General features: G+C 44.1%; 1 protein-coding gene across 6 annotated transcripts in view; it reads right to left on the bottom strand.

The window, feature by feature from the left end:
- Positions 1–26,380, bottom strand: part of piezo1 (piezo-type mechanosensitive ion channel component 1) — a 359,497-nt gene that overhangs the window by 29,284 nt on the left and 303,833 nt on the right. For all 6 annotated transcript variants that reach the window (XM_038806434.1, XM_038806438.1, XM_038806437.1 and 3 more), the window contains 9 exons: positions 25,821–26,007; positions 19,429–19,537; positions 14,679–14,826; positions 13,705–13,919; positions 11,501–11,659; positions 10,962–11,109; positions 9,884–10,072; positions 3,392–3,484; positions 2,179–2,351 (listed from right to left, as the gene is read on the bottom strand). In XM_038806434.1, coding sequence (XP_038662362.1) covers positions 2,179–2,351; positions 3,392–3,484; positions 9,884–10,072; positions 10,962–11,109; positions 11,501–11,659; positions 13,705–13,919; positions 14,679–14,826; positions 19,429–19,537; positions 25,821–26,007 — 1,421 coding nt within the window. The remainder of the gene's footprint in view (positions 1–2,178; positions 2,352–3,391; positions 3,485–9,883; positions 10,073–10,961; positions 11,110–11,500; positions 11,660–13,704; positions 13,920–14,678; positions 14,827–19,428; positions 19,538–25,820; positions 26,008–26,380) is intronic.

Below are 26,380 nucleotides of genomic sequence, written 5' to 3'. Positions count from 1 at the left end.
AATTAATCATAGAATTTACAGTACAGGAGGAGGCCATTTGGCCCATAGAGTCTGAAACGGCCCTTGGAAAGAGCACCTACCCAAGCCCAGACTTCCATCCTATCCCCGTTGCCGTGTGAAGCACATTGAGATAATACGGGCTGCAACTAGATGCAGCTATAACTCAAGTAGACCCCAGACCTACAGTTTAGTTCAACTTGATTTATTGAACCTGTCACACAGTTAGCACAGTTCTGTGTGAGTTTGACACTCTGCTAACCTAGCTGTGATTTCTCTATCTGGACTGAACCAGACTAGCTCTTCTCCACGTGCTGTATGTGTTACGTGATATGTACACTGGACTCACTCTGTAGATGTCCCTCGTGGAAAGAGGCGGATTGTGAGTGCCTCGTGCCTTTTATAGTGGTAAACCACCTCCACATATTCTGCCTGCTGATTGGTTATGTCCTGTTCCCTGTTCCCATTAGCTGCCTGTTTGTATCTCATTAAGTGCCTGTCTGCATATCATGCCACCCGTCACCCAGTTATTCAACTTAACCTTTTAGACACCAAGGGCAATTTAGCGTGGCCAATCCTCCTAACCTGCACATCTTTGGACTGTGGAAGGAAACTAGAGCACCAGGAGGAATCCCACGCTGACATGGGAAGAAAGTGAAAACTCCGCACTGTCACCTGAGGCCGGAATTTAACCTGGGACCCCGAGACTTAAGCACTGTGCCACCCAACAGTAGTATTCAAATGAGCGGCTAATTTATTTTTATTCTTTTGCAGCCAGAGCAGGCACGATGGGCTGAATGGCATCTTTCTGAAGCATAAGCCTTCTATGGCTCCTTATGGTCTAGCCTGGACTGTAGGCTTAGTAAAGCTTGAGATGTGAAATGTAAACTTTTTCTTTTAATAAAAATGGGACAAAACTTGTTTTTCTCCATGATAAATTATTGTCATTGGCTGTCCCTCCAATGATGTCTACTCAGGGTTGTGAGTTTCTGCCATGGATCTTCATATGATTGAACCCATTATTGGGTTGAGAATAATGATTCTCAACCCAAGATCTGAGTGCGTGGAACAGGACATCATCACATGAGGTAGCGGTATTTGGAGTGCAAATTTTGTCTCCTTTTCTTTCTCTCCTCTGTTGTCACTTTAAGGACAGCACGGTAGCACAGTGGTTAGCACAGTTGCTTCACAGTTCCAGGGTCCTCGGTTCGATTCCGGGCTTGGGTCACTGTCTGTGTGGAGCCTGCATGTTCTCCCTGTGTCTGCGTGGGTTTCCTCCAGGTGCTCCGGTTTCCTCCCACCATCCCAAAGATGTGCAGGTTAGGTGGATTGGCTGTGCTAAACTGCCATTTTCTGTCCAAAAATGTTGGGTGGGGTTACTGGGATAGGTTGGAAGTGTGGGCTTAAATGGGGTGCTCTTTCAAAGGGCCGGTGCAGACTTGATGGGCCGAATGCCCTCCTTTTGCACTGTAAATTCTATGATGATTCTCCGTCATTAAAATTCCATTATAAATAATTCCCAAACAAAAGTGTATTTTCAGGAAGCACCTTTCTAATCCACACATCATTTTAATTTGACAACCTGTTAATTGTGGGTATGCTAACAAATGTCCCAGTAACACTGACTTGGAATCTGTGATGCTTCTTGTCTATCACAGTGATCTTGATGTGTCTGGGTACTTGACACCAGTGGATAGAGTTACTCAAAGGCCAAACCTTGGACAACACTTTCAAGAACTCGCCAAATAAAAGCTGACTCAAAACGTTCATTCTGTTTCTCTCTCCACAGAGAGTTTATCCACCATTTTCTGTTTCGTTTCAGATTGAGCATCCGCAGTATTTTGCTTTCATCACAGGAATATCATCTGCTTTGTTAACATTTAGGATTGATATTAGGATTGGTATTTTTTATTTTGCTGCCATTTCATTTTCTGTATCAAGTTAAATGTTCAATTAAACTGCAAATATAACTAACTTAATATAATGCATGTTTATTATAAAAGTTAGATTTTCAGGCTTAACATTTACGCTTTGCTCTGCATATAGCAAAATAATAAATGCATTCTTCACAACTTACATGATTTTACAGTTTATAGCACACAGAGAATATCTTCAGCTTTCATTTGAGTAGAATTTTGTTCCAACCATTTATTACCAGTGATATTGAACGGCATCTCTTACCTTTGAAAAGTCCACATCAGGCGAAGTGTCATCTCGGATTTATGGCCGTTTAATTCAGTAATCATTGCCTGGCGACTAGGTGGACTGACACTCCAGAGAGACCCTGAGCTTCCCTCTATATGTGCTGTCATGATATCCTCATAACCATAGAGCGAGATAAACTGCATAGCAGCCTTCAAGAGGGGACAGGAACCATTTTAGATGTCAAGAAACATTCAGCTTTACAATAGAGCGGGGGTCTCATTGAAAAAAATACAAGTCAAAGATCTTGAACAGACACACAGAATTAGAAACCTAGCCATTGCTGATTAGCACCTTCAAAAAAAACTAGCACCTTCAAAAAAAACTAACACAAACGGGTTGGGTAAATAGCCTGTTCCCATTTCATAACTTTCATATACAATAACCAACCTATTTCCCTCTGATATGCAGTAGTTACACTTGAAGAAGCAATAGGGCATAGATTTGTCATAATATAAACTGCTTGCACACTCAACATGCCATCGCTTGTTTAAGAGAAAAATTTCTGCAGCATTAATTTTTCTCCGTGAACATGCAGACAGAGAATTGGAGGTTTTAATTACCCAAATCTATGAATCTCAGATTTAAAATGATAATTGAGCTTTCTGCGTGAGAGAGTTCCACACTTTTACCGCCCTCTATGTGAAGTATTTCCTAACTTCTCTCCTGAATAGCCTGGCTTTGATTTTAAGGTTTTGTTCTCTCCAGCTACCCCATCATTACCTATTCAAATCACTCCGTATTCTTCTAGACTCCAGGGAGTTGAGTCAAATTTATATGTTGACTTCATTGGCTAAATAACAAGTTTTCTTTCCACACATTTATTTTCCCCTCCCATCCCTAAGTTGTTGTGCCAGTCTCTGGGATATGGTTCTATCGAAGTGATTGCTTATGAAAGTCAATGGAACCAACCTTTTCAGATTTCTCTGATGGCAAATAGTTGGTAACTGCCTCTAAACACGATACCCAAACCTGTTATTATATCCAATGGCACGTTTGGAGAAGTGCTTGACCTCATTCAAACAGACTAATGTTCTAAAGAGTTCTATTTCAGGTAGGATTGGATACAGTCAACCCATCTCTCCTACTAAGAGAAACAATGTTAGCACTACACGCACCGTGTTAGAGAAATGAGAAATACAACAGGACAAAGGAAATATAACATTACAGATTATTTCTTTAAATAACTTACTGGATTTCGTTCAAATGTTGAACAAAGGTCATCATAATCCTTTTGAGTGAATGGCTTTAAAGAATGTTGTTGTGCACTCATTGTAAACAAGGGCTGCAAACAGAATTAAGGAAACATTTATTATAATTAATTACATTTAACTAAAACACTGTTTTAAGATCATGCATCGTTACCATATTAATGATTATAATCTAGGCACCAATTTGTTCAAAACAACTGGGGTGAATCTCACAGTGAAGTGTAATGCTTAGAATAATGATTAGCCCTTAGTCAACAGTACAGTGTGAAATTTTCCTCCATTATTGATTTCCAAAGGAAACACATTATGCCCTGGACTTATACCTTTTCGAATGTGCTAAATAAATTTTTGTGGGTTCACGAACTTAAAATAGTCTTTTAATATTACCAATGGGCTCACAAAATGACTTGCAGCTGCTACTGGGATTTCACCCTTTTGGAGGAAGGAGAGAACAGGAAGCGAACAGAAATCTGCTGTTTGTATTATTCCTTGTGTCTGAATAAAGCTCGTAGTCTTACAGTTGAAGTAGGTGCTTTATTTCTATGAGTTTGTTCTCTCTCCAGCGCTTAGACTATGTTACATCTGAGCTGCCTGTCTGTCCTGCTCACCAGCTGCCGTTCCTGTGAAGAGATAGAGACTACGTCCTGTTTGTCTATGTATCTATACATCTCTGGTGCTCCCTCTAGTGGTTACTTAGTTGTAGTGTATTTACCTTAACCCCTTGTGTATATACAGTGATGCATATCACTACATCCCCCCTTTTTTCTTTTTACATATTTTCTGTACTTTGTAAAAGGAAATTGTACAACACAAGTAGATAAATGATGATATATACAAGTTGTGATGATATTGATGATTATACAATGCCAATTAATATTTATGAGTCCACACTTTATGAATTTGTTCGGTTGAGTTGCTTTCTTCTTCTGTTGTTGAAGTGATGTTTATGTTGTCATTTCTTTGTGAGCGCCGTCAGTGTTCTTGTGTTTAAGTAACCAAGAAGTCACCATGAGGTGTTTGAATGGTCAAATCACTTTATTGTCTGATTTAGACTTTTTTTTCCATGCTTGTGGTAGCGATTCTGTATGTCATCTTTGTCGTCTTACCTGGGCTTTTTTCTGTGCTTGCGGTATTGATTCTGAATATCATCTTTGTTGTCTGACCTGGACTTTTTCTGTGTTTGCGGTATTGATGCTGTATGTCATCTGCGTTGAAAACTGGTTTGCTCGTTTGTAGTGGAGCAAATGTGAATTTGTGAGATTCGTTGTCATGCCATGGTACGTTTGTACTCTTGCCATTGTTTTGAGCTGTTACATTGTCCTTCATGTGCAGAGTTGTACCATGTCGTACAGGTCATTGTTTCATTGTTGTTGTTTTTGTCGTTTCTGTCATTGTTGTTTCCGTTGTTGTTCTTGTTGTTTTTGTCATCCTAATTGTTGCTGTTGTAGACTTTGTTATGTTTCTTGTTGTTATTTTTGTTGTTGTTCTTGTAGTTTTTGTTGTTGTGCTTGTCGTTTTTGTTATTGCACTTGTTGTGCTTCTTGTTGGTTTTGTTGTTGCTGTTGTTCTTTTTTCTGTTGTGCTTCTTGTGGTTTTTGTTGTTCTTGTTGCGCTCAATGACTGTTCCGTGTGGATAATTCGAGTCATTCTCAAAGTTATTTGTGTCAGTGTCCTTTGTGGTATCTGATGTTTCATTGAGCGTTTATTCTTGAGAATTGTGAGAATGACCTAATGTTGCATTGATCTTGGTGACATCATTCCTTTGTGGTTGTTGAGATTCCTCTTTGATTCCTTGGTGCTCCTCTTCTGGAGTAATTTCTGGTTCACTTGAATCATCATTGATTTCTTGGTGCTCCTCTTTTGGAGTCATTTCAGGTTCATTTGAATCATCTTTGGTTTCTTGGTGCTCCTCTTCCGGAGTCAAAATCTTCCAAGATTTCATTTTCTTGGGGATAGTTAAGAGTAGATGAGGTTTTAATTGACGTGGTCTCACTGGACTCAAGAGTAGTTTCACTTTGATTGTTGATTGCTTCTGTACAGACGGACTGAGATCTGTCAGTCTTGCTGTGATCTTGCACATCTTGTATGGGAATTGTGATTTCTTCGTCACTTGTCTCACATGTAGTGGGTAGACAGTCAATGTCTTCTTGTTGGCTAAATGAGCTGGGTAGACTTTCATAGTCTTCTTCTGGTGGCTCAAATAAGCTGGGTAGACTTTCATAGTCTGCTGCTGGTTGCTCAGATAAGGTTGATAGACCTTCATGGTCTTGTTCATGCATGGACTTTGCTATGGAGTCTTCAGTTGCTTCCATTGTGGAGTCTGTCAATGAGCTATCTGTGGAGTTTTCCATCACTCTCTGTGTGGAGTCGTGCAGGGGTCTCTCTGTGGAGCCAATCTGTGCTCTCCAAAAGGAGTCGTTCAGTGTGTGGCACCGTTTTCTTCTTGGGTATTTGACAGCTGGCTGTCATCCAATGTATCGACGATCTGCCATTGCATCATGGTATTGGATTCATCTACCATGAGTAGAGTCGTGTTGAGCTTTTCAACCGTGGCGCTGATGCTTTTATGATCATCATATCCGAATAACTCAGCCATGTCTGAGTAGTATTCTTCGATAAACAAAGCATCTTTTGTTTCGGATTTGCCATCATGCTCTTCATGGTCAATGAACAAATCATCTTATTTGGTTTCGTATTTGTCATTGTGCTCTTCACTTTGGGTGGTGCAAACTGCTTGTTCCAGGGTGCTGCGGAAGTTATTTTCAACTGCTGGTAGAGGTTCAGGCATTGTTCTATCTTTTGAGATGAAAAAATTGTGTTTTGTAGCTCTGAAACTCTTTATTTAATTTTCGGACATTGCTCCATTAAGTGGGTGTGGTCCAGGATCTCTGACGTCATGACGCTCGTGGCGTAAAGCGTAGGAATGAATTGCGCATGCGCAAATCGCTTTTCCTTTACTGTGCGCTTTTACGTAAACTACTGTGCGCTCTTTGCCCAAAACTTTTTTTCAATTGCACATGCGTGGCTGCCATTTCCTGCGCATGCGCAGACCCAGATTTGCGTCTTTTGTTCCCCGGGCTATTTAAAATGTGCTCAGACACTATTTTAACTTCTTCAGACCCATGGAAAAGAACTTTTTCGCCGTTATTTGTTGTTAAAAACGTCAAAGTTTTTTTTTCTAGCGATCTGCACTTGTCAATCGCGATTTCCAGCATTAACCCTTTCTGTTCTGATGATTGTTTGAGTTTTGCAACACTCATTCCCTGTGTAATTTGGTCTCTGAGCATTGAATGTCTTAAAGCAGCATTACTGGTGTTCCAGTAATCTTCAAATTTTCCACGTATTACTTCTAATTTGGTGTTGTCTTCACCTTTTAAGTAATTAAAGCAGTTATAGATTTCTCTAGCTTCATGCCCTGCTAAGAGAAGTGCTATTTTCATTTCTTCTGAGGCTGCACTCAACTCATTAGCTACGATATACAGTTCAAACGTTTGTTTAAAGGTTTTCCATCTATGACTTAAATTACTGGTTGTTTTCAGGTGCAGTGGAGTTCCAATGAGTTGCATGACTCAGCAAAGTCTCCCCACGTCCGAGTATTCTTCTGTTTTCGATCGTGATTTGTCTGCACCTTGTGTAACTTTCCTAGTAAGCATTCCAAAGTCACCTGTCCCGGCACCATGTATTATTCCTTGTGTCTGAATAAAGCTTGTAGTCTTACAGTTGAAGTAGATGCTTTATTTCTATGAGTTTGTTCTCTCTCCAGCACTGAGACAATGTTACATCTGCCTGTCTGCATCCTGCTCACTAGCTGCCGTTCCTGTGAAGAAATAGAGACTACTTCCTGTTTGTATATGTATATATACAGCTCTGGTGCTCCCTCTAGTGGTTACTTAGTTGTAGTGTATTTACCTTAACCCCTTGTGTATATACAGAGATGCATATCACTACACTGTTGATGTAGCTTTTATGCGGCTGCAGCAATGTTAAATGCGTGTGAACAATGTTAAATGTCATTGCAGCCATTTTGTGTCCAAAAGAATCCAATATAATCTCTACAAAGTGTAAGGCTAGTTCAGCGCACCATTTACAACTTGTTAGATACTTCACATTGCTTTTCTTACAATGCAAATGTTATTTTCCTCGCACCATGTAAGAAAGCAGCAAAAAAATTTCATCTGATATCTAATTGCTTGATTCCTGTTATCACCCTATTAGGGAATGCTTACTTCCACTTTGGTTGTATTTCAGATGATCGCAAGCAAAGAGTCTTCCACTTCCTTACATCTTATTTATATTTACTCATTCAGGGGATGTAGGCACCACTGGCTAGGCCAGCATTATTGCCCTTCCCTAATTGCCCTTGATCTGAGTGGTTTGCTAGGCCATTTTCGTAGGACATTTAAGAGTCTACCACATTCATGTGGGTCTGGAGACATATGTAGGCCAGACCAGGTAAGGGTGGCAGATTTCTTTCCCTGAAAAGAACCAGATGGGTTTTTATGACAATCAACAATGGTTTCATGGTCACCATTAGACATCTAATTCCAGATTTTCATTGAATTTAAATGTCACCATCAAATCCGGGTACCCAGAGTATTACGCTGGGATTACTTGCCCATTGACCCTACGCTACGACCTCCCCTGAAAAGATGAAAGGTGGCCAATTAGCAGTATAAATTAACTGCCCCCCTCAGCTTCATACAGGGAGCACTGAGCTAGTAAGAAGTAAATTTTGGTTAATGAATTCAGTAGGAAAGCACACAGACTTTTTACATGGAATGATTTAGAACAAAATCCATGATAAAGAGAAGCAAAATGTTTTCCAATTTGGAGATTTGCGGCTAGATTTGTAAAATCTGGCTGACCATGAATGCTCTTAGAAATGGGGGGCTGGGCCACGATGTAGAGGTTCCATCCCATTTTTGCCAATAGGGGGAAGGGGTAGGTTGTGAATCACATTAAGCAGGAAACCCTACTGAGCAGGGCCATTTGAAAATAGTGCTGAGTTCAAACAGACCCCATTTTCACTATTCCAAGTAGTGCGGGATTCACAAACGTATGGAAGAAGCATAGATGCGTGTGAACAATGGATAATATCTGATTAAGTTTCATGATCTGAAATTATTTAAATCCCCAGCCCTTTAAAAATAAACAGAAATACATACTGTAACTGACAGAGTAAAAAAGCATACAACTACTGCAAGAATGCATGGACAGGAAAGGGTGTAGTTTAGAAATAAAAATTAACCATTTGTTCCTGCAGTTTTAATAGACATCATTGTTGACATTTCCGAAGGGCTGTTATCATAGCTGAGTTCATTATGAATGCTTGGCTGTGTTTCAAAAGCTAAAATAAAATCTCAGCAAGGGGCTGAATTCACATTTTCATTTCCAGTTTGAAGAGGCTATCAAAGGTTTCACTGTCTTTGATAGGGTTATTAAATAAAAGCTTATTTATTTTAGAGCAGATTGACCAATTGAGGGGATTTAAAATATTTGAATGGCTTTCATGAATAAGATTCTTTTCAATATCAAGTAGATCTCAGTGAGAGATCTTATTGATTTTTCAAAGTCTTTTCATCTCCCCATGGCTTCTGACGTCTTCCCATAGTGGGTACTGGTGAATAGCTATAGAGGTGGCATGGGGATGGCATGGGGGTTTGAGGCAGCATAGTGCTTTGATGGGGTATGAAAGTATGAGGGGGCTATCTCACATCTGATAATGGCTGGTTATAATGGAACGAGCAAAGAATTAGGAATAGGTTTACAACATGTATTATCAGCTGGGAAATGCAAGAATAATTGCTAACCATAACTTTATTGAAGAGTCACACTTCTTTCTATTTTGAGGATTTTTGGTATTTCCAATTTACTAACAGCGTCAGCATCACTGCTAATACTAAAGGGTTTCTTTGGCTGATGGAGAACATATTCTCTCCGCCAGCATTGGCTCATATGGGGCTGGTTTTGCACAGTGGGCTAAACAGCTGACTTGTAATGCCGAACAATGCCAGCAGCGTGGGTTCAATTCTAGTTCCGGCCTCCCCGAACAGGCGCCGGAATGTGGCAACTCGGGGCTTTTCACAGTCACTTAATTTGAAGCCTATTTGTGACAATAAGCGATTATTATTATTATAATGCTGGTTCACTTCACTAGTATCTCTGTTCAGTACAGAGGCTCAGTGTGTTATCTGCATTGTGATTGAACTGACCATTTGGTGCCTGAAGGCCTGATTCAGGGGCCTTCTTGGAGAAATCCTCATGACTTAGGCCTCCATCATCATCAACATCATCAAAGGAAATAATAAAATATTTACGTATGAGTGGATGAGTTGCCAACATGGAAAATGTAACCCAATTGTGTATCTTTCGCTTAAGCATTGAATAGATTGTCAAAAATCTAGAATTGACTTTTCTTATATGCTGAAACCAGATACGAAGAGCTCTCACAGCTTTTGGTGTTAAACAATTACCTGATAGCCACCAAGTTTGACTGTGACTGTCACATCTACTGGATGATTCACCACGCCGACTACTGATCGGACCAATGACATGAAAAGAAGGGGAAACCAGATGATGCAGATGAGGAACAGAATGATGAGGCCTCCCATTCCATATTTCACAATTTTCTTTTTCTTTTGACCCTTAGGCTGCGGATATCTCTGCAAAACAATCACAACTGCCCTTTAGGAATCACTCGCAGGGTTTTCAGTAGTAAAATACTTCAGCAGAATCCATTCCCATTTGGACTCAATATTTTAGACATTTCATGAAACAAAAATAATGTGTTGTTAATAGCATTACATGTTATTTAGGCACAGATGGTACACCAAACCTGGCAGCATGGTGACACAGTGGTTAGCACTGTTGCCTCACATCCCCAGGGACCCAGGTTCGATTCCGACCTCGGGTGACTGTGTGGAGTTTGCACATTCTCCAGGTGTCTGCCTGGGTTTCCTCCTGATGCTCCAGTTTCCTCCCAGGAGAGTGGGCCTGGATAGGGTGCTCTGATATGCTAATGTATGCTGAAGGCAATGACGTTCCGTTGACACTAGTCAATCATGTGTTTTAGAGAGAGAGTGTGGTTGGAACAATGGTTAAGAGCTACATGTCTACTCTGTGACCTGTTTAGGAGTGGTACAAACTAACAAGTGTTAAACAGATACCAGAGTATGTCCACAGGCTGACGAAGAACCAAATCCCATGCCAGGAGTCCAAGGCAGAGAGAATCAAATCTCAGAACCAAATACATAAGAGTAAATTTGGGAGGTGGGGGAAAATGATCCTAATGAAAATATCCCTATCAAATAACATAGAACATAGAACAGTACAGCACAGAACAGGCCCTTCGGCCCTCGATGTTGTGCCGAGCAATGATGACCCTACTCAAACCCACGTATCCACCCTATACCCGTAACCCAACAAATGATCTTGCTAAGTGTATTAACTTGGGTGCCATATGTTGGAGACGAGCAGGTTGCACCTTGGAGGAGTCCTGCAATCCTTCAGTGCACTCGATGTGGAGTGTTTATCATCATATAAAGCAAATACCTTTTCTGTCTCACGGCTGCACTTGATGATAAATATGTTGGCATAGATGTCTTCAACACACATCCAGCTGGAGAGGGAGAGTGTGGTGTCTGTGCAAACCCAGTCCATCACAGCACGAAGCTCCACCAAAAATGGTACAAGGCGGAAACTAAAATATAAAAAAAAGGGGTTGTCCTGAAATATAATACAGGCGGAACAAACACATGGCTCATGAAATAACGTTACAGCCACTTGTTAAAATATCAACACTAACACAAAGGCTCAGCTTATTGCCTTAACCTGCAATGGTTCCTCTTACACATCCCAATGGACCTGTGAAGATTGAAAAGGTTGGAATATATAGAAAGTAACACCAAACCAAAAATTGTACAATAATTTGCAACAGGGGTTCAAAAACTGTGAGTCACGGCCCTCTGAGATTTTGGGGTCTCGAGCTTTGAGGCAGCCCAATGGGTGGCCATGCAGCTCAGGCAGACGTTTTGGGAAAAGGTTTGCAAAGCACCGATTCACAGGTTGAAAAACTAGTTGTTCCCACTTACCCTTGGAAGAGAAAAAGGTTGAGATGATTATACTTCTTTGTGAGGAAATTACCAAGGATGCGAGTTGGGTAGCCGCAGCGAATCTGGTACGCAGATAAAGCGAAGTAGATGCATTTCACAAAATACCAGAGCTGTGCCACTGTGTTCTGATTAAACATTCTGTTTAAAAAAAAACACAGGTAAATGCAATAAACGTGAAAGCTCGTGGACGATTACTACATTCAACAATTAACTGAACAAATAGTTACGCTGCGGATTGTGGCACTGTGGCATTTTCTTAGCGGAATGACAGCAACACAGATTGTGTGGAATTTAATCACTTTCAGGAAATATTGAATCAATTATTTGGCACTAAAATACTTAACAATTAATCCCGCATGCCCACTGGTCTTTTCCTCTCATTCTCCAATGTTTTCAAATAATTGCCTCTTATTCACAAGTTGCAGAACGGTTACAGCACCGATGACCATTCGGCCCATCGTGTGTGTGCTGGCTCTCTCCGAGGGAAAAATTAACCTAGAGCCAGGCCCTCCACCTCTTCCACATAGCCCTGCACCCTCTTCCTTTTCAAATAATAACCCAATTGCCTCATGAAAGCCTCCATTGAACCTGCCTCCGCCACGCACTCAGGCAGTGCATCTTCACCACTCGCTGTGTGAAAAAGTTTCCCCTCATGTCACCATTGTTTCTTTTGCCAATGCTGTTGTGAAAAACAATCATTTTACACTACAAATCTGTCACACAAAAACAGCAAGCATGTTTAGAGGCTGTGAAGGAAAATAATCTATCCATTTTTTCATGCAGTTTATATGGTGTTGATGTAAATATTTGATTATTTGGTTAGAAAGTGCCATTCATCCTAACAAGCCTGATGCACCAAAGCCCATACACGATTTGCCTTATGATAGATTGTGTTCAATATCCATACTGCTTGAAGACTCTTGAAAGGCAGCACAGTGGTTAGCATAGTTGCTTCACAGTTGCCGGGTCCCAGGTTTGATTCCCGGCTTGGGTCACTGTCTGTGCGGAGTCTGCACGTTCTCCCCGTGTCTGCGGGGTTTCCTCCGGGTGCTCTAGTTTCCTCCCACAGTCCAAAGATGTGCAGGTTAGCTGGATTGGCTAAATTGCCCTTCGTGTCCAAAAAAAGGTTGGGTGGGGTTACAGGGATAGGGTGGGCGTGTGGATATAGAGTGGAGGTATTGGTCTTAGATAGGGTGCTCTTTCCAAGGGCCGCTGCAGATTCAATGGGCTGAATGGCCTCCTTCTTCACTGTAAATTCTATGGTTCTATGATGACACTTACAGAAAAGAACCCTCTTAATGCACCATTGTGTAGCATTCAGTATAATTCTGACCAATGAGATAGGGGAGGCAGTCGTGAAGTAGTATTGTCGCTGAAGTAGTAATCTAGAGACTCAGGGCAATGCTCTGGGGTCCCACTTCAAATCCCACCACGGTAGATAGTGAAATTTGAATTCAATAAAAGAAATCTGGAATTAAAAGTCTAATGATGACCATGAAACCATTGAAAAACCCATCTGGTTCACTAATGTCCTACAGGGAAGGATATTTGCCATCCTTACCTGGTCTGTCCTACATGCGACTCCAGACCGCAATGTGGTTGACTGAAATGTCCTTAGGATGAGCAATAAATGTTGCCCACATCCCATAAATGAATAACATAAATAATTAATTAGCGATTGTGGTGATATGATTTGCATAGCTGTCTGCCATTGGGGCAGAACACCGGCTTACCATTGGCCCTGGTCGGTCATGTGCCTCTCGACCGATTGGTTGAGACCAGTCATGTGACAGCTCTCCGATTGGTCGAGAGGCTGAGTTAACCACGCCTCCTTACCGAAGTATAAATAGTCGAAACGCCTGGCGGTCGTCCATTGTATTGTAGACAATCGCAGGGCTAAGCTCTAGCTTATTAAAGCCTAACTTTTGTAAAGCAACTCGTCTCTCGTGCAATTGATGGCTCATCAGCGATATAACAGTATCAGAATTTCTTTTGCACCATATAGTCCATGAGTTTATTCTAACAATAAAGGAGTATTTGTTGCTGTATAATGATGGTAATAATTGAATTAACATTGTTCTCAAACACAAAACGAAAAGAGATTCAACAGGTTTGGTCTTAATTTTGCATGTTATAATTCCCTTCCCAATTTCTTTTCAGTCGCTACTAAATATCTTTGTTACCGTTCTGTGACTGCAGGCAATATGAAGAACATCCAGAAATGTATTCCAAAGACGAGGATTATCTGGAAAATGAGCTTTCCCAGTACAGTTTTGCGCAGATAGAGTGCCCGGTCTATCACCATAGTGGAGAACTGAATGAGCACCATCACCAGGAACGCCTCGGGAACCTGATCATCGGACAGAGTTGATGCAATATCTGCAGCTGCTGAATGTTTCTATTTGGGAAAGAAAGTGGATCAGTGTCTATAAAGATCGGAATGAGGCAATGTCTACTCATTATGATACCAAACTAAGAACTAAAGTGGACAGTTCAAACTGCACAGACCCATCTACAAATTAATCCAATTTCTAGCCCCTCTCTTTGAAGAAGTTTAAAGGATCTTTGATATATCTAACCCTAGTTCCCACAACCATTCAGCTAGAAACTGCCAGTAGGAAATGAAAGCAACAAAATATCTTCTTGTAATTATACCTTGAAGGAAAACAAGTTAATCTTTGAAAAAGACTAGTGTAAAATTGCAAAAATATAATTTTTTATTATCAAAGTTATTTTCTTGGTCACAGAGATCATAATCAAAATTAAACTTCATTTTATGTCATAAACACTACTTTAACTTCATCTTTGCGCTTCAGTGAATTTGATGAACAACTTGCTGAGCCCAGGTTCAGCACCCAGCTTATTGAATCAGCTGACATTTCGTGGGGATTCAGGAGGGAACCAAGGATTGGGCGGGACAAAATAAAAAGGAAATTTTAAAAAGGTTGGGGTTCCCGATTCCAATCCAAAAAAGCACACTGCAAATGCAGGTCTGGATATTGTTAGATTAGATTTAGCTACAAAACCCCTTAGTCAAATCTTCCAATGAAACTGATATTATGATCGTTCACACATGAGAAATGATGGCTGGGGAGGGGGGGGGGGGGGGGGGGGGGGGGGAATCAGTAGGCATCTAATTAAACGGTCAGATACTTACTCCAAATGCCCAGAATCCAAAGATGATAATCACAAAATCTATTACATCCGCGAGAAACATCAGAGCGTAGACGTCAGTTGCGGCATGATATTTGGTGTTGATAATATCAGAGAAATACTTGTGCAGGGGCCGGTAGATGCTCTGAACCCTGATAACATTAAAATAGAACATAAAGCCACAACAGTAAGAAGGCAACAACATTTTAAAGGCATATTTCCCGCTAAAAGTAGAAACCATTCCATTACAGAAATCAGATAGAGTCAAAGAATGGTTACAACACAGAAGGCAACCATTCAGCCCATCATGCCTGCTGATTCTCTGAAAGATTAACTCAACTTGCCCCACACCCACCAGCCTTTTCTTTTTTTAATAAACAATTTTATTGAGGTAGTTTTTGGCTTTATAAACAGTTACAGACATCATCAGAAAGGAAGCAAAAAAGGCAAAAATGTGCAAACATCCACGTACTTTCAATACTTCCACCGTAACATATTGCACAAGCCCGCTCCCCTCCCACCGGTACTACCCGCCATATTTTCCCTCCTACTCTACTCTAACCCCCCCCCCCCCCCTGCTGACGCTCACTCTCCCGCAAAGAAGTCAATAAATGGTTGCCACCTCCGGGTGAACCCCTGCACAGAACCCCTCAAGGCGAACTTGATTTTTTCCATCCCCAGGAAACTCGACATGTCCGCAAGCCACCACTCCGTCTTCGGGGGCTTTGAGTCCCTCCACGCCAATAATATTCGTCGCCGGGCTATCAGGGAAGCAAAGGCCAGCACATCGGCCTCTTTCTCCCCCTGGACGCCCGGGTCTTCCGAAACCCCAAAAATTGCCACCCCTGGGCTCATCACCACCCTTGTTTTTAGCACCTGGGACATGACCCCCGCAAATCCCTCCCAGTACCCCCTCAGCTCAGGGCATGCCCAGAACATGTGAACATGGTTCGCTGGTCCTCCCGCGCACCTAGCGCATTTGTCCTCTATCCCGAAAAATTTGCTCATCCGAGCCACCGTCATATGGGCCCGGTGAACGACCTTAAATTGGATCAGCCCGAGCCTAGCACATGTCGCGGTCGAGTTTACCCTACTCAGGGCCTCTGCCCACAGCCCATCCTCCATTTCCCCGCCTATCTCCTTCTCCCATTTAAGTTTCAGTTCCTCTGTCTGGGACCCTTCCTCCCTCATGAGCACCTTATAAATACCCGAGACTCTACCCTCCCCTTCATCCCTCCCAGAGACTATTCTGTCTAGGATCCCCATTGGCGGGAGGCGCGGGAAAGATGGGACCTGTCTACGAACAAAGTCCCGCAACTGTAGGTATCTAAAATCATTTCCCCTTACCACCCCAAATTTCTCCTCCAAGCTCCTCAAACTCGCGAAGCTTCCTTCCAGGAACATATCACCCACCCTTCCCGCCCCTGCTCGCCGCCATACTCGGAACCCCCCATCCATACTGCCGGGGGCAAACCGATGGTTGTCGCAGATTGGCGCCCAGACAGACGCCCCCATCTCCCCCACATGCCTCCTCCACTGGCCCCATATCCGCAGGGTCGCCACCACTACCGGGCTGGTGGTGTACTTGGCCGGCGGCAGCGGTAGAGGAGCCGTGACCAGGGCTTCCAAACTGGAGCCCCTGCACGAAGCCGCCTCCACCCGCTCCCAAATAGACCCCGTACCCACCATCCACTTCCTTATCATAGCGATGTTGGCCGCCCAGTAATAATTGACCAGACTCGGCAAAGCCAGCCCTCCCTCGCTGCGGTTCCTCTCCAACATCGCCTTCTTCACCCGCGGAGACTTTCCCGCCCAGACAAAGCTCATGATCAGCCCGTTAACTCTTTTGAAGAAGGACTGTGGGATAAAGATCGGGAGGCACTGAAAAATAAACAAAAATCGAGGGAGGATTGTCATCTTTACAGTCTGCACCCTCCCTGCCAGCGACAGCGGGAGTGCATCCCATCTCCGAAACTCTCCCTTCATTTGCTCCACCCCACCAGCCTTTTCAATTGAGACTTGTAAATGTTTTCTCTTCTTTTAATGATTCATTTTGCCTTTGAAATTACGACCATATCTGCCTCCACCACACATCCTAACCACTCGCTATGTAAAAATGGTTTTCCTCGTGACCCTCCTTGGTTCTTCTGCCAAACACTTGAAATCAGTATTCTCTGGCCCCTGACACTTCCACCAGTGGGAACAGTTTATCCCTATCTGCTCTGCTCACGCGCTCATGGTTTTGGATACCTTTATCAAATCACCTCTCAGACTTCACTTCTCTATAGAAGATAACCCCAGCTTCTCCAATCTACCCTCGTAACTAAAGTCCATCATCCCTGGTACTGTTCTTGTAAATTATTCCTGTACACTCTCTAGTGCCTTCTACCCTTCCTAAAATATGGTGTCCAGAATTGGACACAATGGATGGTATTTACTGGATGGGGGCGTCTCGAACTGAAAACATTTAAACCTGAAAGTGGCCGTTCCCGGCCTAACCCAAATGACCATGAAAGGCAAAGTATCTAACAAATTTGAACAGGTTAAATAAGTAATTTCACACTGCAACTACACAGTGATGACAAGAGTTGTATTTTTCACCAATAGGATACTGCCTTCATCCCAAGATGCCTATCATTCACGACTGGATGTGGCAGGGCTGCAGAGCTTAGATCTCATCTGTTGGTTGTGGAATTGTGAAACAGCTCTCCTAATTTTAGCGCAAGCTCCCAGATTCAAATCTAGGCCAGAACAGGTAAATTTGGCTGACTTCCTTTCCTAAAGGGTGTTAGTGAACCAGATGGGCTTTTATGACAATCAATAATGATTCCATTGTCACCTTTAGACTTTTAACTCCAGATTTTTATTGAATTCTAATTTTACTATCTGTAGTGGTGGGATTCAAACCCAGAGCATTACCCATGCCCAGAGTCTCTGGATTACTAGTCCAGTCACAATATAAATAGGTTACTGCCTCCCCTTTGCAAAAGAAAGTATATGTTCAAGCTTTGTGCATTTTTTGAATTGCCCAGGAGTTTGGGGAGCCTATAGTTCCCCATTGCTTTTTTCATGGCAATTGCCTTGCCCAATCACAGTCGACCTGCCAACTAATCAGCACCATTTTCTCCTGTAGCATAAACTGTTGTGAATTTGTCCTGATGAGTGCAAGAAAAAAAGTTTTGACAACATGTCTCTCTCTTTTCAGCAATATATAGGTTCTGTGCTACCAAGTTACTATTTGACAAATATTGTCCTCGTCTCCTCTTCGGACAAGCCATTATGAACACTCACACCTTTCTGTTTACTCTCTTGATGAGAGACAGAGACCTGGGGCTGTGTGTGGAGGGGATGACACACTCTCTGAGAAGGAGCAGCCTCTCACCTGGCCATGGCTGGAGCTATTCACTTTCACTGATCAAAGGCTTCCAGCCTGTTGGTTTCACTGAAGATGTTTTCCCCATTGTGACCCTAGCAATTTTCTGGCAGGTCAGGAGACAGGTGTGATGGTTGTTCAATCCCGAATTGAGGGTTAAAACGGCACTTAATGAGCTCTCTGATTATTTTAATCACTTATCTGACAGCTGCATGCACAGGGGTTCATCGCTTGCTTGCAATCCTGCCCCAGTGAAACTTTTAGTAGATTTAACTAACCGCGTGTACCCAAAGCTGTCTCCTCCTGACCTTGAAAATTCCATCCTGACACTGCAACCCAGCTCCACCATGTCTGTGGCTATATGCACATATCTGAATTATGAATGTCCTTGGGCACTTAAAACGCTGGGGGCTCAGCCACACACCTCACCCCCAACCATCCTTTCTCCCACTTGATTAAAGCACAAATGTGTATTATAATGCCGACAGACCATTTACAAACTGCATTGATAATAGTGTATGTACACATTAGAACTACTACGAGGAAGCCCCATCCTTGCACAGCATCCATAGGAACATAGGGACAGGAGTAGGCCATTCAACCCCTCCAGCCCGTCCTGTCATTTAATGAGATCATGGCTGATTTGTGACCTAACTACATGGGCTGGATTCTCCGGTCGCTGATGCCGAAATCGTGTTCGGCGAACGGCCAACCAAATTGGGGGCGGCACCGCTTTCGCGATGCTCCGCCCCCTCCAAAGCAGCGAGCCACTTATCAATGGCCTCAGGACATTGCCTGAGGCCCGCCCCCCCGATTCTCCGCCCCCGACCTGCCGAGTTCCCGATGGCATGGGTCTCTCATGGTCTCATGCGTTTGGAACTCAGCATGGCGGATATGGACTCAGTCCAGCACCTCCACAGTCGGGGGAGGGCTGATCCACGGGGGGGAGGGGGGGGCATTATTCAGGGCTGGGGAGCTTGAGCCAGCCAAAGGGGGGCATTATTTTGTGGGCTGGGTCTGTGGGCTGCGTCCGCCATGAAGCACGGCGTGGCCGCTGCAGGCCGCCACCGTGCGCATGTGACCCGGAAATTCTCTGGGGCGTATCGGCAGGTAGAGCTGGGTGCTCTATGCTGTCTCCCTGCTAGCCCACAGAAAAATGGGGAATAGGTGGCCGTTTTGCGCCAGTTTTTCTGCCGTAAAATGCCACTGTTCCCATGCTGGTGTGGGGACATAGCCTCAGAACCAGAGAATCCAGCCCCACATACCTGGCTTTGGCCCATAATTACGACTTCATTCATTTAAAATTAATTTTCTGTTTGGCACAATTTAAAATCACCTTTTTAAATGTCCTTGATATCAGAAACACATGTAATGCACTTACATTTTAAAGAGAAAATTCTTTACTTTCATCCCAAATTCTTTCAGTTTCTTGCTTGCCTTTTCCTTCTTGTTGCGTTTCTTCTTGGGCTTTGGAGAAGAATTTTCCTTCTCTGCAAAAGTAATATTTTTCAAGTCTTTTTTTATAAACCTTATCCCACAGTTCACAAAGATTTTCAATTATCTTGTGTTCCTCAATCGCAGTTTGGTGAGGCAGACTGCTGAATTTTATTCCATTACAGAGGGTTTAGTTTCATTCCTGCAACAAGGTTATGATATTCTTCTATGTAGCCTGCAGATGCTAAGCCAGAATAAATTGGCACTGAGCTGACATGCTGTGTGGTTTAAAAACAAAAATAATGCCCTTCCCTCACCTTCTTGAGGAATCATTAAAAACTGTTCAAAAGTACCTGTTGCGTCTGTTACTCAGGTAGGTAGGGGTATGATACATTTTTTTTAATGTTAAAAAAATAACATTATAAAGAAAGAAAGGAAGACTTATACTTATGGAGCACCTGTCTATGATCTCAGGACGTCCCAATGCACCAAGCAGACACTGAAATACTTTATGCGTCACTGCAATAGTGCACATGCACCTTATGATTGCAGAACCATACCACTCATTTCCTGAAAAATTGCTCAAATAAAACATTCTGATAATGTTTTCATCTCCCGAACTCCTGGCGGAGAGAAAAGAATTACAAAGGAACTTTGACCTGCTCTCCACCAGGAAAGCAGTACACCAACTCCGCCAGGCACGCGGGGCCCTATACGAACACGGAGACAAAGCCAGCCGCCTGTTGGCCCACCAGCTGAGAAAGCAGGCAGCCAGCAGAGAAATCGCGCAAATCAGAGATACCAGAGGCACGTTGGAAACAGAACCAGAGAAGATTAACAAAACCCTCAAGGCCTTCTACCAAGAGCTGTACACCTCAGAGCCCCCAACGGGGAAGGCTGGGATGAACCGGTTTCTTGACGGACTGAACATACCAGTTGTGGGAGAGGGCAGAAAACGGGATCTGGAAGCACCACTAGCACTGGGAGAGATCATGGACAGCATTAGCTCCATGCAGGCGGGGAAGGCGCCGGGACCGGACGGATTCCCGGCGGACTTCTACAAAAAATTTGCGACAGCGCTGGCCCCGCACATGCGGGAGATGTTCACAGACTCGCTAGCTAGGGGCACGTTGCCACCCACGTTAGCACAGGCCTCAATCTCGCTGATACCTAAGAAAGACAAAGACCCAACGGAATGTGGGTCATACAGACCCATATCTCTGCTGAATGCAGACGCCAAAATACTGGCCAAAATCCTAGCCAAAAGGCTAGAAGACTGTGTACCTGAGGTGGTCACAGAGGACCAGACGGGCTTTGTCAAAGGTAGACAGCTGACCGCGAACATCAGGCGCCTGCTGAACGTGATAATGACCCCCTCCGGGGAGAGAACACAAGAGGTGATCGTCTCCCTGGACGCAGAAAAGGCCTTCGACAGAGTCGAATGGAAATACCTCATAGAGGTACTGGAGCGGTTCGGGCTTGGAACAGGGTTCACCGCTTGGGTAAAGCTCCTGTACAACGCTCCCATGGCGAGTGTACAGACCAACAATACCAACTCCCAATACTTCCAGCTGCACAGGGGCACCAGACAAGGATGCCCACTGTCCCCGCTGCTGTTCGCACTAGCAATCGAACCGCTAGCAATCGCGCTCAGGGCAGCAAAAAATTGGAGGGGGATCCGAAGGGGAGGTAGAGAGCACAGAGTCTCACTCTATGCGGATGATCTGCTCCTCTATATCTCGGACCCACAAAGCAGCATGGACGGAATCATCGCGCTCCTGAAAGAGTTTGGAGCCTTCTCGGGCTACAAACTCAACATGAGCAAAAGTGAGATCTTCCCATTACACCCGCAAGGGGGGGGGGGGGGCAGCACTAAAGGGGCTGCCGTTCAAACAAGCCCGACATAAATTCCGCTACCTGGGGATCCAAATAGCCCATGACTGGAAAGGGATCCACAAATGGAACCTCACCAGCCTGACGGAGGAAGTTAAAAAGGACCTGCAAAGATGGAACACACTCCCGCTCTCCCTCGCGGGGAGAGTTCAGACGATCAAAATGAACGTACTGCCCAGGTTCCTCTTCCTGTTTAGATCCATTCCGATCTACATCCCCAAGGCCTTTTTCAAAGCGCTGGACAAACTCATCATGGCGTTCGTATGGGGGGGTAAAAATGCTAGGATCCCAAAGAAGGTCTTACAAAAAACAAAAACCAGGGGAGGGTTAGCCCTCCCGAATCTACAATTCTACCACTGGGCAGCAACAGCCGAGCGAGTAAGGGGATGGATCCAGGAGCCAGAAGCTGAGTGGGTGCGTGCGGAGGAGGCCTCCTGCATGGGAACCTCCCTCCGGGCCCTCGCCACGGCAGCACTCCCATCCCCACCCAAAAAACACTCCAGCAGCCCAGTGGTGACAGCCACCCTCCAATCCTGGAACCAACTGCGGCAGCAACTTGGCCTGACCAAAATGTCGAACAGGGCTCCCATCTGCAACAACCATAGGTTCAAACCAGCACTGACCGACGCCACCTTCAAAAGGTGGAGGCAGGACGGGGGGACACTGACAGTCAGGGACCTATACACGGACGACAGGATCGCAACACTGGACGAACTGACAGAGAAATTTCAGCTAGCTGGGGGGAACGAGCTACGGTACCTGCAGCTCAAAAACTTCCTACGAAAGGAGACAAGGACGTACCCACAACCGCCACGACAGACACTACTGGAAGACCTACTGGACGCAAGTATCCTAGAGAAAGGGAACTGTAGTGACATGTATGACCGACTGGTAGATAGGGACGACACCGTACTGGACGCAACAAGGAGGAAATGGGAGGACGACCTGGGGATGGAGATCGGGTGGGGACTCTGGAGCGAAGCACTGCATAGGGTCAACTCCACCTCCACGTGCGCAAGGCTCAGCCTGACGCAACTAAAAGTGGTACATAGAGCCCACTTAACAAGAACCCGTATGAGTAGGTTCTTCCCGGAGGTGGAAGACAGATGTGAACGGTGCCAAAGAGGCCCGGCCAACCACGCCCACATGTTCTGGTCCTGCCCCAGACTCGTGGAGTACTGGACAGCCTTCTTCGAGGTAATGTCCAAAGTGGTGGGAGTGAGGGTGGAGCCATGCCCGATAGTGGCGGTCTTCGGGGTTTCAGAACAGCCAGATCTATTCCTGGGGAGGAGGGCGGATGCCCTTGCCTTTGCCTCCCTGATCGCCCGCCGTAGAATCCTGTTTGGCTGGCGGTCAGCAGCACCGCCCAGAGCTGCGGACTGGCTGTCCGACCTCTCGGAATCTCTCCAAATGGAGAAAATCAAATTTGCCATCCGAGGGTCGGACGACGGCTTCCACAGAACGTGGGAGCCATTCATGCGACTGTTCCGGGACCTATTTGTGGCCAATGTACAAGAGGAAGAATAGTCGGGGGAAGGTAGCGGGAGGGGGGGGGGGGCTACAGGTTCGTTACGGGGGTTCGATGGCTAGCTAAGGCCCAAAACCAAGCTAAATAAACATGTTGAGGGGGGGAGGGGTGGGGGGGGGGGGGGCGCAGTTACTACTACGAAGATGCTTACCTGTAAATATGTGTGTTAATTTTTGCGTGTTTGTTTTTGTTTGTTTTTTTTTTTCTCTCTCCTAACAATTTGTAATTTGTTCAATATAAAATACGAAAACTGAATAAAAACATTTATAAAAAAAAAAAAAAAAAAATGTTTTCATCTCCCCATTTGTGTTCCCTCAGTAATTTCCCAAAATCGGAGATAAGCATTTTATCAAAAAATTTTTTTTTTTTTTTTTTTTTATAAATTTAGATTACCCAATTATTTTTTCCAATTAAGGGGCAATTTAGCGTCGCCAATCCACCTACTCTGCACATTTTTCGGTTGTGGGGGTGAAACCCACACAAATACGGGGAGAACGTGCAAACTCCACACAGACAGTGACCCAGGGCCAGGATTCGAACCAGGGTCCTCAGCGCCGTAGGCAGCAATACTTTTTTAAAATAAATTTAGAGTACCCAATTATTTTTTCCAATTAAGGGGCAATTTAGCATGACATAAAATGTCAGCAGAGGCAGAAATCTGGGGGGGGGTGGGGTTAGGCTATTGCTTCGTTGTTGGGGGTGCGAAGAGCGTGATAGGGATGGAAATGTTTTATGTACCTTGTTTATGTTGCGGTTATTGTTATTATTATAAAAACTACAAATACCCTAACAAAATGTTTTTTGTTAATACCTCCTTTTTAATTTACTTTTGTATATTTCTGCAACTTCTTTATTCTCCAGGTTTGCAGTCAGTCATTTCATCTTGTTTTAATGTCTTCGCTAGAGCTTTAATTCTTTTTTGCCAATTCCTCTTTAAGTTCAATAGTTCCTAGTTTCTTTTGAAGTCTTTAGTTTCTGTGTTTATTCCGAGAGGAATCCATCATGTTCTTACTGGACATACGCATTTCTCAAATGCAACGTTCATGTCTACTTGTCTTAACTTCAGGCAAACCTTTTTTGCCTCACTGTTGGTGAAGTTAGTCTCCAACCAAGCGTTGACTTGTTTCCATTTCATTACCTCGGTACACGTGACAATAAACAAATCCATCCAATTCTGTATTCTCTCGTTACCCTCCTTATGGGGTCTATCATGCCCTCCTTCTGAGGTCTTATTTTATCCACTTTCTGGGGTCTTCATTGCCTCCTCTGAGGTCTTCCGTTGCCTTTTCCTTCAGGAGTTCATTTCTTATGGACCTTTTCTCCCTGCTGCACCGACACTCCCTGCTGCACCGACACTCCCTGCTGCACCGACACTCCCTGCTGCACCGACACTCCCTGCTGCACCGACACTCCCTGCTGCACCGACACTCTCTGCTGCACCGACACTCCCTGCTGCACCGACACTCCCTGCTGCACCGACACTCCCTGCTGCACCGACACTCCCTGCTGCACCGACACTCCCTGCTGCACCGACACTCCCTGCTGCACCGTCACTCCCTGCTGCACCGTCACTCCCTGCTGCACCGTCACTCCCTGCTGCACCGTCACTCCCTGCTGCACCATCACGCCAATCCTTGCCTCACTGTCCCGTCAATCGCTGCCGCGTCTTCACGTCACTCGTTGCTGCGCCGTCATGCCACTCGCTGCTTAAATCTATAGCTTCGTGTTCCAGCCTTTATACACAATTCCATGCTTCCCTTTTCCTGCTGCCCTCTAACAAGCATATCTTACAGCATTTCAGTGACATTTAATTTGTTTCTTTGACGGTGAAGATACTGGGTGGAATATTATCAGAATTTGGCAAAATGCCAGACTCAGACAGAAAACTGGTGTGGAACTTTCCAGTTATACAGGCCAGTCTTCTCACAAGTTGCTGCCTGCACTGCCGATCCCTCGAACCCACAAGTGTAGGATCAAAAATCAAAAACCTACTATTTTCAACACTAAAACTCTTATGTAAAGGCTCAGGAATATCACTGATCTACTTTTACAAATGACACTATAGTACTTATGAATAGATTAAAATGTCAGCTAATTGGTAGCCAAAATAATACCTGTCCTTCTTTAGAAGTATCTTTTCAAAATATTTTCAAAATCACATGTACGAATATGTACCTGTATCAAATCATGTAATTAATCAACTCAGTGTTAATATCACTTTGGATACATTGTGATCCAGGCAATTTATTTGTTAATTTTAGAACAGCTGTTTTCTATTATCTTGTAAGATATTGTGATCCTCAGCACACACGCCAACGTGAGTGGATTGTCCTATGGGGTGATTCAGGCTTAGAGGCCTGACGTTGAATGTTGGTATTCCTGCTACCTCACTGGCGCAGAGGGTGGCGGGGACAATCGCAGTGAGACTTCTCGCCGACACATAACGTGATTTGGACCTCGCAAAATTTTCCGCTCCAGTCACCAAATCCACCTGAAAAGAACAGGAGCGAAAATCCCGGCCACACTCTCAGAATGCAATGCTCCAGTCCAACACTTGTCTCCCAAACAATGTGCCAGCCAGAGATGGAAAGATTTGCTTTCCTGAAGGCGTACTGTATCCTCCAAGCATCAGTTTTTGCAGAGTTTTTGAAACTGGCAACATGACAGATGGTCCTTGTTTGAAAATAGATAGGAGGGGAAAGATTGGACCTAATTCATCAAAAAGTTTAAGAAGCAAAAATAAAATAAGAAAGCCCAGAGAACAAATATCCTGTTTTGATATGGGGGTTAAACCGTTCCAACATCTGGTTTAAGGTGTTTACCAGATTTCAGTGGTTGCAATATTGCACTGAACACTGGATTAAATTATGGATCAAGTGCTGTTATCATGCCTGGCAGCATTCACAATAGACTCTAACCTTTAGTTTGCTTTCTCCTCCTGAAGTGGAATCTGGTCTTTTTCTCTTCCTGGGCTGGTTCGGATACAGAAATCTCTTCTTCTGCGGCTGCGTCCATGTTTGCATCCTGCGATTTTTGCACAGCTTCCTTTTCTTTCATCATTTCCTTTTTCTTTTGATCCTCCTGATTGTCCCATAGCCCATACCGCTGGGAATTGTAGAATGGTGGAGAATTACAGCATTAACAAGTGGTTGGAAAAGGATTCAATGCTTTCATCGTGTTACTATTTATTTAGGAACCAGCAAAAATAACGCAATCCACAACCACCTCTGAGTGAGGTTTTACTGCAATCCAATAAATGACAGTAAAAATCAGTTTGTGGTGCCTTGAGGGCCAAAGGCACATTTGGGATTAGGTTTGGGGCTTCACGTACATGAGATTGGTGAGATGCAAACTCCTGCTGGACACCCCCAGTGCAGAATGCATCTTTCGTATCTACTCAGGGGCTGTGGACATCACTGACAAGACCAGCATTTATTGCCTATCCCTAAATGCTCTCGAGAAGGTGAGTAGCTTTCTT

The sequence above is a fragment of the Scyliorhinus canicula genome, chromosome 9 (genome assembly GCF_902713615.1).
Source record: "Scyliorhinus canicula chromosome 9, sScyCan1.1, whole genome shotgun sequence".
In the NCBI taxonomy this organism is placed as follows: domain Eukaryota; kingdom Metazoa; phylum Chordata; class Chondrichthyes; order Carcharhiniformes; family Scyliorhinidae; genus Scyliorhinus; species Scyliorhinus canicula.
The sequence above is the reverse complement of the archived record's forward strand: the minus strand, read 5'-3'. Positions and strand labels throughout refer to the sequence as shown.